This window comes from Chlamydotis macqueenii, chromosome 17, assembly GCF_036417535.1.
Source record: "Chlamydotis macqueenii isolate bChlMac1 chromosome 17, bChlMac1.mat, whole genome shotgun sequence".
NCBI classification, from domain to species: Eukaryota; Metazoa; Chordata; class Aves; order Otidiformes; family Otididae; genus Chlamydotis; species Chlamydotis macqueenii.
In genome coordinates this window covers 3,925,113-3,939,918 of record NC_141572.1, presented here as the reverse complement: position 1 = coordinate 3,939,918, position 14,806 = coordinate 3,925,113, and the positions used below count along the sequence as shown (strand labels likewise).

General features: G+C 42.9%; 1 protein-coding gene across 1 annotated transcript in view; it reads right to left on the bottom strand.

Annotated features, from left to right (window-relative positions):
* Window positions 1-1,300: 1,300 nt before the first annotated feature.
* The window catches only part of DNAH10 (dynein axonemal heavy chain 10), a 57,087-nt gene continuing 43,581 nt past the window's right edge, over window positions 1,301-14,806 (bottom strand). Inside the window, 19 exon segments of the mRNA XM_086761750.1 lie at window positions 1,301-1,564; window positions 1,994-2,139; window positions 3,166-3,346; window positions 3,604-3,771; window positions 3,872-4,083; window positions 4,632-4,763; window positions 5,125-5,296; window positions 6,036-6,131; window positions 6,512-6,721; window positions 7,904-8,104; window positions 8,937-9,120; window positions 9,361-9,515; window positions 10,277-10,431; window positions 10,942-11,046; window positions 11,473-11,746; window positions 12,457-12,686; window positions 13,049-13,328; window positions 13,791-13,938; window positions 14,523-14,744. Coding sequence (XP_086617876.1) covers window positions 1,418-1,564; window positions 1,994-2,139; window positions 3,166-3,346; window positions 3,604-3,771; window positions 3,872-4,083; window positions 4,632-4,763; window positions 5,125-5,296; window positions 6,036-6,131; window positions 6,512-6,721; window positions 7,904-8,104; window positions 8,937-9,120; window positions 9,361-9,515; window positions 10,277-10,431; window positions 10,942-11,046; window positions 11,473-11,746; window positions 12,457-12,686; window positions 13,049-13,328; window positions 13,791-13,938; window positions 14,523-14,744 — 3,418 coding nt within the window. The 3' untranslated portion in view covers window positions 1,301-1,417.

Here is a 14,806-nt window from a genome sequence, read left to right as displayed (position 1 = left end):
CTCAAAATGTTAGTCTTGTTCTGGGCACCATCAGACAGTGCTGGCTTCTGCCAGCTTAGAAATCTGAGCCATCCCTCTAAAACGCGTGTATTTAGTCTTAAATTTAACTGCTGTAACCAGTTCTTACAGGAGGAGAACCTGGCATCCTTGATTTTTATCCTTGTGGATTGGAATGGCCTTGCCTTGCACTTGCCCTGGTTCCCCTACTCCTTTCTAGTAAGCAACAGGTAGACTCTACATCTGTTAAGACTACTTGATTATTTTTTATGATTATTTTTTTCCTAGGAAAGAAAGGCATACTGAGAGCTGTGAGAGTATGTAATTTTTGGAAAAGGAGCACAAATTTAACCATTTCCTTAAACTCCTATCAGCACCTCCAGCTCACCTCTGCTTCACTCTTGTCTGCAGCCTCTGAGTAGGACCAGCAAGAAACAATGGCTCCCAAATGCTGCTAAGCTTATGATGTGCCTTCAAAAACTTGGAACACATAATCTCTGTGAAAGCTGATGACGGATCCCTGCCTGCCCTCTTTCCTTCCCCTTCCCAGCTGTAGTCTGCCCCTCCTCAGCTTGTTCTGCAGCTGTGTGTTGGTGTGTCTCCCTCTGGAGCCTTGGATCTCTATCTGTCAGCTTCCCCCACAAAGGCACCGGCAGGATGACAAAAGCTGTTCCTCCCAACTGTGGCACTGCTGAATTCCCGTGCAGCATGACAGCATACAGCAGGGTTGTTCCCTGTCAGAGAGGGTCCGACGATCCCCTGGCCCTGAGGCCTCCTGCGCCCTGCCCCGAGCACCCTCACGGCTCAGTCACGCGCTGTTCTGAAGCCCAAGAAAGGCTCCTCAGTGTTAACGCCTCGCGGGGTAGGCGTGTCATGACTGGTGGGAGGGAGAGGGAAAAGCTGTGTTCCTGGAAAATGGTTAAGGAAAGTTTGTTATTCTGTGGTTTACTATTTCTAAGTGTGTTGCATTAACCAGCAGTGGGGTTGGGTGTTTGGGTTGTTGCTGCCATATTTTTATGGCCATGTGTTGTATGACTGATCTACCCTGCCACTTGTTCAAGGATGATGGAAGGCACCGCTTCTAAGCGCAGCGGAAGTGATGCTTTGGGCAATTAAAAACGTTTCTTACAACCATTCAGGCAAACCTTAGTCTTTGTGTGTGTGAGATTAACTTGTTACCTCTTTTGTGCACTGCTTTTGGGAGGAGTTACACAGCGTGGAGCCTTTCTAAAAAGGAAACACAAATTATGAGAAACACCTTTCTCTTCAAATGTGTTTATTGATACACTAGCTCAGTTGTGTGGTGCTATTTCAAGTCAGGTGTGCCTAAGTGAGCACTGTCCCACCCATGGTGTGAATCTTGGCCGAGTTTGATCCCCCCACCCAAAGGACTGGATTCCAGGGGAAAAACTCCAGACTGTCAGTCTGCGTTCAAGGTGAGACAAACGCCTTGAAGGACCCAATGGGAAATGTGCTTTGTGGTGTAAAGGTCAGCTTCAAAAACAAGGCCAACCCCCATCGCGTTCCTTCTCAGGGAGGTTGTGTACACGGGTGTCCGGAGGGTGTTCTGAAAGAGTGGGGAGGAAAGAAGGACACTGAGAAGCACGTGGGGTACTACATGGAACTGGAAAAGGAAGGGCTCTAGAAGAGAGGACTGTTCAGAAAGTCACACAGAAAATGTAAACATCCTTTCTGTCATTAACTGGTGATGGGAAAGAATGAAAAAGTAATGGAGCTGTAAGAGAGGGGTTCCATACTCCCTAAATGGAAACAAGGCAGCAACTGTATTGACCCCCTGGCGTGTCACCCCTAGAAAAGAAAACCTTTAGTGCTGGTTAACCTAAGGAGAAGTGCTAAACTGCACACTTCGTACACCAGTGGTAATGATAAAATACTGCTGCTTGTGCTGAGAGGGGAGGGCCTCCCAGCTGCCGAGGTGTGAAAACTGAAGGCAGCAATAAGCTAACTGGCCGTTCTGTCCCCAGAGGAGCAGTACCTGGAGTTTGAGCCTGTGCGCTTCGATGGGGATGATCTTCAGAATGGGGAGCTCCACCACCAGGACTCCGGGCTTGCTTTTGGTAAGGCAGCTGTGCGCTATGTCCCAGTCTGCTCCTTCCATAAACAGACCGGAAACAAAGCAGCCTGTGAGGGCAGAAAATGCAACATCTCATGTAAACTGATTTTTTCAGCAGCTCAGTTTAAGAGAACTGTTCCTGCAGTAGCTGTCCTTGGCACTGACAGTCACGTAACTCGCTTCACCATTTCCAGCTGCAGCTACACGGAGGTATATTTGTCTGTGCTGTTTGGTTTTAAAATGCGACTGTGACCAACTGTGTTTAAAATTTGTTTTTTCAAACTAAAATTGTCTCAGTTGCACTACATATGATAAACATTGTTAGGATTAAATACTGATTTGCCGACAGTTTTCTTTCCCCACAGTGGGTGCCCTCCCCCAATTACTTGCCCAAGTAACAGCCAAAGTTGTAAGAAAGCTTTGTAACTCCTGTGGGCGTGCTGGCTGGAGCACTGTGACAAAAGCGAAGGGTTGGGATAGCGTTGTTCTGGTACAAACACCAAGTGTTCTGATAAAATCTGAGTTAATAAAGAATAGTCTAGCTAAGGCCTTGAAGTGACTCTTCTTTGTAACTGAAAGTTAGATTTAGCAATAACAATCAGATTTTTCTTTTTCCTCCTCTGTTCCCAGTCAGGACCAATACTGAAAGGAGTTGCTTAGCTGTCCCTTGACCCAGCGTTTGTGATATTTAGCAATTGGAGCATTGCTAGGCATGGAAATTTCATAAAGATATATTAATACAATAAATTATAGATAGTTGTGTTACTTTTTTGTTGAAATATATTTCAATATATATTTGTGATGTAAATAGGTTTTCATAAACCTGCTAGGACTGGTGATGTTGTAGCCATTAAGAAAAAAGCAGAGGTGTAAGTTCAACTGCCCGCATATCCCTGTGTATGCAGGGCTCAGAAGGAAAGCAGAAAGCAGACCCCAGCTACTTCCCAGCCTGAAAAATCCTGCACTGTGAAATGCATAGCCACGGGTACTGTCTGCAGAGGGATCGCATTTACTCAGTATGCCAGGCAATTTTTCCTTTCTGTCATCAATTAAGTGCTTCATTATTTTTGCCAAATAATCAGAAACACGCCTACCTTCAGTAGAGCCTTCAGTGACATCTTCTGCAGCCCTGTACCTGGTTACCTCGGTGTAGAGGGTGGAGTGATCCAGGGGCCACTTGTTTTTCCTGCAGGTGGCCTGGACGAGAGCCGTCAGGTAGGCTGCGGGGACGTGCAGGCCCGAGAGCCACATCACCTTGGGCTCACACTCGTTAACCTGCAATCACAGAACACAACCTGCAGCGCCTGGTTTGCCCGGCACAGCTGGGACACACCCAGAGGCCAGCGCTCCTAAAGGCCAGCCAGTGGCTAGTCTGCCTTGCACCCATAGGCGTGCCATGATTCAGGTGGTGACTGGCATCAGTTCAAGCAACTTACCCAAAGCAGTGTGTGTTCACTGACTTCTGCACCAATTTGCATAGCATATCACCCATGTTTAACAAAACAAAAAGCTTTCTGGAGCCACTTGCTTACCCAGCTGGTGTACTGGTTATACCGAGCTCTAAAGAAAATAATCCAATTTCCGAGCGTTTTGAGTGTGTCGGGGGCTAGCCGCCGCCAGATTCCAGGAATCTGCCCGTTGAAGAGAGCCCGAGCCACGTCATCCAGTTCACTGCTCATTCCAACTTCCCCAGCCAAGGCCTGGAAAGACAGCGAGGGCCTGAGTGCCAGCCTGGGGCAGATAAGGCCTGACCGCCGTCCCCTAGTTGCTGTGAGCAGCAGTAGCTGTGTTCGTACGTACACGTTGCAGTTCAGCCAATGACTTTGCCATTCGAGTAATCAGCTTATTAAAACATTCCAGTTCCTGCAACAGCACCACGGTCGTAGGGGATAGGTCTGGTCCAAAACCCTTCCGTATCTGGGCAAGCTTGAATACTTGCGGTATTGTGTTTTCTATATCCGTAGCAACATTTGCAATATATTCATCTCGACTAATTCCCATACCGGTTTCACCTGAAACCAAAATGGTTTAGTGAGACTAAGTCTGCATTTCTATTGTTAGTGCTCTAAGAGAACTTTGAGAGCTGACTTGCCTTTTGGCATCAAAGTCTCCCACCCTCTGCAGCGCTGACATTTGCACCAGAAGACTCCCTGCGTGCCTCAAACTGTGCCTCTGCGCACATGCTGAACCGCTTCCGTGCTGGCAGGGGTGACGGTTCAGCTGCTCTGTGCACCTCCCAGTCCCCACTGTTTCGCTGCCTCTGCTCCCCGAGGTCATTACCCCATCCCACTGTGCCCCCCTCCCCAGGCAGGCCAGCAGACACCGACCGGCACTGCTGCCAAAACCCTGCTCCACATGCCAGCCTGCGGATCCCTCTGGTACCTGCACATCCCTGCGCAGGGTGCAGGCAGCGCAACGGGCTGCAGCATCCCTGCCAGGACCCAGGCACCCCTGAGGCGGGCTGTGGCATGTGGCACAGCTGGCATCACAATCCCCACGGCAAGGAGCTGCCTCATTACTTCTTATTTACAAAAAATATTCAACGTAATGAAGGACACACCTGTTTGAGGCTGCAGCTCAAGGAGATGAGACCATATATCACGAACCGCCTGTGTATAATACCCAATCTCAGCATTCACATGAAGACCAAATACTTCTGGAGTATTAGCAAGTGGCAGAGATTCTATGGCCTCTGCAATACAAAAACATGCAAAGATCAACTAAACATATTTAAAGCAGGAAATGCACCCGCACCCCCACCCCATAGGAATTTATCACGTACTAATAAACAAATTAACATGCTGTTTAGTTGGGGATTATTTTGTAGTTTTTAAAGAAATGAAGAGCTGGCTCGTAAGCTCACATTACAAAGGGCCGCTCATATAAAGCAAGAACGTTATAACGGGTGGATTACAACACTGCAGTTCCCACACGCACTCTGCCGGAAGGGCCTCTCACCTTCTCGTATCCAGCAATGGACGTGTGGAGAGAACCCGTGCTGTAAGCAGACTTTTATTTAATGCTAACTTACGTGGCAGGAAAAGCATTCTTACCAACAAAGTCATCTTTTACAGTCCCTTGTGGAATTTTATAATCAAACTTGTTGTTTTTATAAAAATGAAATGTTTGGAATGTGTCAAATATGAAATCACCGAGGTACTCATCCATATAGACGGTCAGAATGCGACGATCAAAGCTATCAATGGCGCGGCCACCATACATGACCTAGAAATTAGTTACATCAATATTATAGCTCTTGCTTTTGGGGCAGCAAATGAAGTTAAAAAAAAAAAAAAAATCACTGAAAGGTCCAAAATACTCTTTGCTGTTGCAGTGACTGCATGGTATAACACTGTCTCCCTTAAGGGAGCCCAAGCACATCTTCTCTGGCCTCCTCTCAAGGGGGAACAAGCACAGTATTTGGACTTAGTCCGGAGACATCTGCTGTGGGCCACTCGTAATAACCAGTCGCGGTGATTTATGTGCAATGGTACCTTCCTCAGGTACCAGCTCATGCTCAGCTGTGATTAAATGCTGCAAAATAACAGCTTTCTGCAGGATTTAATGTCACAGCAGCTACACTGAACTGGCTGGCTAGTGCACTGCACGTATCACATACAGCACTGCAAGAGCTTTAGAAATCTGTTTGTACAGCTCTCGCATCGGTAATAATCCACTGCACTAATAACACTGTAAAGTTGAGCTGCTCAGTACCTTTCGTCAGAGGATCCTGAGGGCTCCCTCACTCAAAATTAATTAAGCACCATCACTCCCCTGTTGTGCAGTTAGACACAATGGCCCTGTTTCGTTGAAACAATGAGATTAAGTGACTTGCTCAGGGCTACACAGGAGTTTCAAGACTTCCCAGGAGAGACTCAGCCAACTTCACTTGATACGGCCCATGTGGAAAGGAAGCGTCTTTTACCATCAAGTGTCCCTTCTTAGTGATGTTGTAGGCACTCACCTCACCAATAAGATACTTGAGACTGCTCCAGGGAATTTTATCATCATTTTGTTCGAAAGCTTTTGTCAAGTATGTGTTAAGAATTTCCATGCAGACCTAATAAAGTTTTGCAAACATGTGAGATAAGAAGATTCATAAATCATCTATACATATCCATAGATTTTATTTAACATAGTTCTTGTTTGAAAACTAATCATCCTTTCTTTCTCAAATAGTTGAAAAGTTAAATATAAATCCTCTTAAGAAAATAAACCCATGAGAGAGACAATATAAACATGAAGGATGAGGAATCTGATTACATTTTAGTGGCCAACATTGACATTATAGAAGACTGGGAGTCTCCTGAGTCCACACCAGCAGAAAAAAATAAGGCAAAATGTTATTGTAAGAAAGGATTAAAGCTGGATAGATTATATGTTTTCAAAAGTGATCTGAGCAACTCCAGAATATAAGAGTCATCGTAATTATTTTCTTACCTGGAAATCAGATTCATTAAAATCATACGGTACGTTCCAGCCAACCTTCCCAAACTTCCTTCTCTCCTGAACCACAGCATGGAAAAATGCCAGGACGTAGACTAAGGATTTAAAGGCAGGATGTGGGCACTGCTCTAAGGCTTCTGGGGGAATTTTGAAGTAGGTGGCTCTCATATTCAGTTTCAGACCATTAGGTGGTTCCGTCACAACCTATCAAAGTAATTCGGGAAGTCATCAATTACTGGATAGCCTCAGGAAAATAAGCTGTAAATATATCACACTAAGCAAGCTATACAATGCAATCTTGAAAATATTTAACAGCTTTCCAAATTCATATCAATATGGAATTTTTTCTTAAGCAAAGACATGAAACTGACCTGACATGAAACTGTTTATCAAGGTAAACACATATATGTAAAGAGAAAGTTGATGTTATTTCAGAAATAGTCATGTTATTGGAAAGACATTCGTATTTATCATACTTGAAGATCTAATTTACTGAAATATCACCAGTACTTTACATATTTGGGTGTGTCCTACATAGCACCACAGTAAGATGGCTTAACAGTCTTTAATATGGCTTTACTGATGATCAAACTGAGGCAGAGCCAGCTTCCTGGGAGCTTTTTCAAAGTGCTATAAAAGCTTTGTTTTCACTGCTCATGGCTAGAAAGTGCATGTTTGCAGTCTTAAAGATACTTTCGTGCTCACTTCTCCCCACCGCAGCAGTAAGCACTGCTGGAGGCGAACACTCCAGAGCTGTCATTGATACACTGGAGCACATATTGGGTGGATCTGTATTCCACTGCCTTCAAAATCTGTGAAATATGTTTACAGGCCTGGTTCACCACAACAGAAGTAAAGCAGCCAGAGGAAAAAAAACATTAGAAGAGCATCATGGCTTGTGCCTTCAGAATAATCAGCTCAGCTTGCTTGTGATAGATGCTGCAGCCTGAAGTAGCAGCTGGAAACCATTATCCTATTACAACGTCTGCTCCACTCGCACTGTTGCCAGGCTAGACACAGACCTCGGCTCTCCACTTCAGCATCGGGAGTGACAGGGCTATTTCTGTCTCTCCGGATATTCCTCACTTGTGGTGGCATTTGAGTCCAAAGAGCATTTGTCACATTTCCAGGTTTATTCACAAACGTCTACTCTGAAATAACTGCTTCAGAGAAAAACCCGCTGAAGAGCTTTCACTCAAAGGAAAAATCGCCATAAGGTAAGCAGGATGATGACAAAAGAATGTGGCTTATAAGGACAACAAGCCAGTACATACAGCCCAAGTCAACGTGCTACATTCGGGTCATGCTCCTCCTAAAACCAGTCTTTTGCTGAATAAAAGCAACAGGACGTGCCCCCCTGAGAGGGGTTTCCCCACTGCACAGTACCTTTAAGGACTTCTGCAGTATTCCGATCGGGAAGCCCTTGGTCGGGTCAGTAGTCAGCCAGAGGCGAAAGTCTGGGTGAGGCTTTGTAATTTTTTCCAGGGCCTTTTCCAGACTGACAAGCCACCTCACCAAAAGGTGACAGTTCTGCAACATTAGCCACTCTCCACTAACCACCACGTTCTCCAGCATCTGCAAAGCAATCTTAAGAGAGGGAAAAAATTGTCTGTGAGCAACTCTCCCTTCATCCTGTAAGCAAACTGTCTCTGATGGGTTAGTGCAATGGATTTCTTCACCCTCACCCTTTTAGTTAGCTTTAGTAGAGTTACCAGAATGCTCCTTGCTGAGAACAGACCTCTTTCAATACCACAAGAAGTTGCTCTGAGATGCTTTTTTATTTCATCAATTCCTTTGAAATTAAAAGTCACGCAAAGCACTGAAGTACTCCAAAACAGTACAAGAGTGTGCATGGCCCAAAAGAGGGTGAAGATCAGAGCCTAGGAAGTGGTGGTCTAAATGAATCTAATAGAGTTCCCCAACTGACTGAATTCACAGCAAATCAGTCAGCTCCTAAGCTTTGGACATCCCTGCCTTAGTGTCCATAATAAAAAGGAAAGCTATAGGAAAGACAGAAATGAGAGCAGGATATCTTCTTGGTAAAAAACACGGTGATTTCCAATCAACTCATGTCCACACACAGAGACACAGGGTCACCGATTAACCTTTGAAAGGCTGCAGAGTAACATGTTTTTTACTCAATTATTTTTTAACAGATGACAATATCATCCTGCATGTACTCTTACCCAAACCGTGACATCAGCCAATCAGTCAAATGCCCCCTTTCACATTAGAGGAAAGCATTATTCCCAGGCTGGCAAATTGTGTGCTGTGTCTGAACCACAAAGTAACTCCATTTGAAATGGAGCAGGCCTTTGGAAAGAAAATTTAGACAGGCCCACATCATTAGCAGCGTGATTTACAATTCACAGACTAACTTGCTGCACGCAGCACGTCCCTACCCTCTCACCAAAGTTACCTTTTCTTGGCCTTGTCCCATGGCTAGGAATTTGAGTCTGTCCCCTCCAAAGCCTGTCCTCTCGGCCAGTTTCATGAGGTCACTGACAGGGTCAGAGCCAGGACTTAAGATAAAAACAACCGGTAAGTAAGGACTGCTCTGCTCAAAGATAGCTTCAAAGCTTATCACAGGGGGCTGCACATACCTGGTAGGAAAAGAAGCACAATAAATTGCTAATTTGCACAACAGCAGCCATCTTGTGTAAAAGAGAACTTTTGCACAAACACCAAAGCTCACTGCAGACCGCACATGGAAATGATACAAAGACAAATCATGCTCTGTTGTTTAAGCAAATTATAAAATCATTTACATAGTTGATTACAAATCTACTTCTGTGTGAAATACCTGAATGGTGTCATTTGGATGTGAAAGAAGAGTGACTTACTTCTCACCCATTGTCAGAATAACATAGTCCGTTACTGCCCGATATAGCCGGTCCACCCGGAAACACCGTAAAAGTAGGAGTTTCTGAAAGTTTGTGAGACTGTTCTGGTACTGCATGGGGAATGGCATCTGCTCCAGAGCATCTGTATCATGCCACTGGCAAGAAAAGATGCAAGACAATGCAAATGGATCAAATGGCTCTGTTACTGAAATTACTAGGAAAAAGTAATTTGATTATTGAGGGCCCAAGAGGCACAAGAAGAACAAACAGTAAAGCCAACCAGCTGCAAAGAAATATTAAAAGATTAAGTGAATGTAAAAAATTCAGCTTTTCAGTATAAAGTATTGAAGTCCAGAAACACACCTGTACTTTCATTTTATGTTAGGTAATTCTCCGAAGATACAGAAAATAGCATCTCAAGCAAAAAGTATTAACAGACTGCTTACACAAAGACTTCTGATAAAGCAAGAAGACATGAAATGAAACTAAAGGCAGAACAAAGGAAAGTCTGTGTTTGTCACCAACCTATAGAACTCACTGCCACAAGAAGATCGAAGTACAATTTAGCAGTACAAAAATAACAGTGAAATTGTTGACTGTTGAAATCAACAGCAAAAATTCCACTGACTGCAACAGGGCAAATACCTCATCTAAGGCATTTGACTGGAAAATAAAAAAGCTACAGTATACCAGGGAAGATTTTTCCAGTTTGTTTTTTTTTAAATAATAAAAGCCCTAATTCTTCTGGAAATAAGCCAATCACTAACTGAGGTCAAGAAGAAAAGCAAGGCCTTGACAGAAAAAGCCAGTGGTGACATGCCTCCTGCCTAGTGCTATGGCACATTGCATCATACTTGAACATTTAATACCAGAAGAAAAACAAGGAGGGAGAATGGGATTGCAGAAAAGCACGTACATTTTTCCATACATCTGGATTTTTTTCCACATCATCTGGAAGAGATTCAAATTTCTCAGGAAATTGTTCAGACAAGCGAATTAGGTCTTCCCAGCCTTGATCTGGCAGCCAAGGATACGGTTTCTTTCGTGCACTCTTCTCCAGGGAAATATTGCCTAGTCACATTCAGAAACCAGAGTGATGTCCATGTCAAAAATTCTCCAATACATGACCACACATACAGTCCCACTGCACAGAGGAACCAATTGGAATTTTTTTCTGGAAGCACTGGAAGATTAAACTTGTCTGCTGAGGAAAGGATGGCATTTTACAAGTGCTTGCAAAAGCCAGAGTTTTATCTTTGCGAACATTTCTAGAATTATTTATACATAGTCAGAAAATAACTCAAGATTATTTTCTCAGATAGCACCCTAACAATTAGCTAATGTGAGATTTGTCAACGTCTCTAGAGAAATATTAGCCTCTTTGCTGTTTAACAAAGTGGAAAAAAATAGAAAGAGCAGAATCCACAATTTGTGTAATCCAACACAGTTCAACTATCTTCAGTGGTTTCTCTAGGTGCTAGCTCTTACAGCAAATCAAATCTAGTAAAAAATCTATCCTTGAAAGATCTTTCAGCTATTGCTACATATAACTATATATTTATATATAAATATTCACTTTACCTTTCAAAAAGAACTCAAGTTCTTCCTGTGGAACTCTGCCATCAGCTTGTTCTATCCTGACAGTCATATTAAACGAGAACAGTAACTTGTGCTTCTCAAACAAGCCTACATGAAAAGGACAATATTTTCAAAAATCAGCTGCTAAAACCTGTGGAACTGGAGCAATCCTTAAATCCACATTCTGCATCTGGTCACCCCACAAAGATCAGGGTGATCAAAGATGGGGCTTTGGACTTTGGATCAGGCTTACAGAGTCAAAACAGCATCTGTGAGCTACATCAGAGCTCCATAGCTCCAATTTACCGTTCTTAACTGTAGTAAGAAAAGCATCTCTTTAAAAGTTACATTGGTAATATGCATAGTTTCTTCAAACAGAAGCAGCAGGGGCACAGCCAAGACCACTGCTGAGAAATGAACATCAGTGAATTCGCTGTTTGGTAACTTGCCTCTCTACTGTAAACCAGCTGAAGGCACAGCTTTTAACAAGCGTTTGCACAACACACTATCAGCCCATCACTAAATCGCACTAACCTGTGCAGACATAGTTATAGGTGTTGAAAGTCAGTGTATCCATGATGTTTTTTAACCTCTTCAGAAGAATAGGACTGGGCATGGATTTCCGAAGAGAGAGTCCAAAAACCTCTAAGAAGGAGACCAGTGAGTACTGATACATGATGTTGACAAGTGCCATTTCAGACAAAACGGAGAATAAAATGGCCCCCCTCCTGGCAGCTGGTCTGTAGCCATCTCGAAGATGATCAATATCCACTGCTGTCGTCTCAGCCAGCTTCAGTTTTTCGATCACCTAGCCATAAATTGATTTTACACACATGTAATTACTGTGCTGATCCATGGTATGTATATTACATCACAACAAGCAGAGCTATTCAGTGCCTGCCTCTTCATGTTGACTATACAGGGAGTCTGGGCAGGTGACCCTAAAGAAGTAGTATGGATTGTAAAAATCAAAATCCCACTCTGTATATTTATGAAAAGTGAAAGCAAAGATTTACACAGAATCATGGAAATAGTGTGGGAAATGCCCTCTGGGGGTTTTTAGTTCTACTTTCTGCCCAAAGCTGGCCTATAACCACCACTAGATCAGGTCAGCTGTGGGTTTGTCCAACTACAGCCTGAAAACATCCAAAGATGGAGATTCTACATCCTCTCTGAGTAATGAATATCTTAATTTTTCTTTTCAGGTCTGATATGGTACAAGACAAAGGTTGTTTCAGAGCTGAAAGAAATAGATCATATGCTCTTTGCATTAGAACTTCAAACCATTACTTTGGTCCTGATAAGGACTTTCCTGAAGATAGGCTTTGGTTCTCTGATGCAATAAAATACTGCTCAATACTGAAAGATGCAACGTAATCACAAGAAAACTCTCAATTTCCTTTCAAACTAATTCCTAGCTTCAAGGGTGAAAGATGAAGAATAATGAAAAAGGAAAGATGATTAGTATCTAGACGATCCTATTAGTAGATATCCTTCCAAAAAGCCCAGAGCCGGTACCTCAGTAGCTTTGGATTTTGTCTCTTCCAGGGTTTGCACCAAGTCCAAGTTGTCTAACATGTTTCCTGTGGAAGATGTCAGTTCCCGAAGGAGAGAGTCTTCTAGATCTTTCAGCAAGTTTTTGTTGTCACTTGTCTCCTGGATGAGGTGTTCTCTCTGTTCTTCCAGTTCCTTTCTTTCAAAACCCGTAATGACGCTGAGCAACTGATCCTCTAGGCCTTTTAGTGTAACTACAGATACAACACATGTACACAGCACAGTCCTTTTTTTAAACACAACGAGAGCTTTTACATAACTTGTTTCATCCCGGTCATCTCATAAAACTACAGCGATGCAACAGAGTGACTTGGTTAACAACTCTATATCTTAATTCTACCAAAGCATCCTAACCTGACAGGTGCAAAAAGATATTTAGCTCAGTTTCAGATTAGAAGAGAGAAGTGAAAAGGATTTTCTATTAAATCAGATGCTAAGTATAAGGGAGACTATGAATTTTTTAGAGTTTCATTGCTGTTTCAGACAACCACCCAGGCCCTAAACTTGCATGACAGCATAATCACTACTTTGTTAATAAATATATACTTTTGCTTACCTGTATAATTGATAACCATAGCTTTGCCAAACACAGAGGGAGAATACTTTGGGTTTGATAATTTGGTGTTCAAGTACAGTCTAAAATTACTGTCATAGTCAACCTCTTTGTCACCCAGGACAACGAATGTTCGCCCCTGTGCAACTTTGATATTCTTCTCTAAGACATTGTCTATCACAGGATCAATGTATTCATCAACACTGTGCAACAAGAAAGGACTTCCATACTTTATGGCCAATTCTAGTTGTTTAAGGAAATCTGGGTCATTAAAGGAAGCCATCTGCAAGAGAATAATGGGAAGATATGAAAAGAGAACTTGCCGAACATAATTATTTTACAATAGTTGACAGCACTAATGAAATATGCTCTTTGTTGCTTTTTGTCTTTCCTTTTACAGATTATGTAAATCTGCACTGGTACAAAACAGTAGAGGTTCCCATTTGGAAAACTATTCTTCCAAGTGCCAACTGTGCCTCCAACTGTGTTCATTCTCCTACATGAAAACTCCATCCTGAGTTGGACAAAACAGAATCTACACGAGCCCTGTGGTTATACTGCATGTACTAAGGCTGGCCAAGGTCCCAAGCAAACCATTCATCCCAAAGAATTTAAGGTCATGTGAACAGTGTTATTCATTACCTATTTTAGAGATACAATAGTCAACATATTTGTCTGGTTGGTTCCCCATTCAAGGTGACAGATATTTATGCAGTAAAGAGGTAAAATGATAATTTATCTTTACCCTCAGGTTATTTTTTTCCTCTTTCTTCTTAATCCAATGTAACGCCTGTTCTTGCGGGTCAATACAGAGTGGGAAGCGGCTTGTATATGTTGTCAGGATGCCATTCTGGACAGAGAGCTCATCTGGAGGCAATCCTTGGGAAACCCACCTGGGAACAGAATGGATCAAAGACCAGGCTGGGATGAAACCTTGGTGGGAGAGCAGCACATTTCACTTGTCAGTAAAACTATGCAATTCATTGAGCACACTGTTAGACACACAAGGAAACATATAGTGCATGTGATTGTGAGAACAGTGTCAAAACTCAGACAGACTTATTGCGTCATTTGTAACTACACTACTCGAAGCACTGACTGTTGCATTTGGTGAGTAATCCTGCAGTAGTTGAAATGTGGGCTATCTGGGCATGAGTTTAATTCCAAATTCACTGAAGTCAATGAAAAGACTCCTCTTGGACTATGGGAACACATATTATAGATAACTCCTTAAAAAAAATTCCTGAAATGATATTACATGTGTCTAAGTTCAGTGAATGTCCCTGTAAAGTACAATGGTTTGTTAAAACAAATAGCATCCATTAACCAGAAGAAAAATAATTTGTCTCCTTGCCATCTCACTGGTATGGCTGTGCACCTCCACCCACAATGCCAATTCTGTGCTACACTTTCAGATCCAGACTCCCACTTCACGATTCCACATTCAGTAGTCACTGAGTTTCTTGACTGGACATACCTGCTAACCTCCACCTCATTAGTCAAGAGGCTTTCTAACCTAAACGGTTGACTGAGAGGAATCTCTCGTGAGAGGATATCTTCTTGCCACGCTTGATAGATCATTTCATTACGAAACTCCCAGCTGAATGCTCCTTCATAGCTCAGAAAGGCAGCACAGAGTAGACAGTCTCCAAGCAACTTCACCTTTTGTATTTCATAGTCCTCTAATTCCTCTGTCCACCTGATAAAATTAAAAGGGAATCCTGGGTCAGTCTACACCAGGGAGATGGAGTTTATATGCAG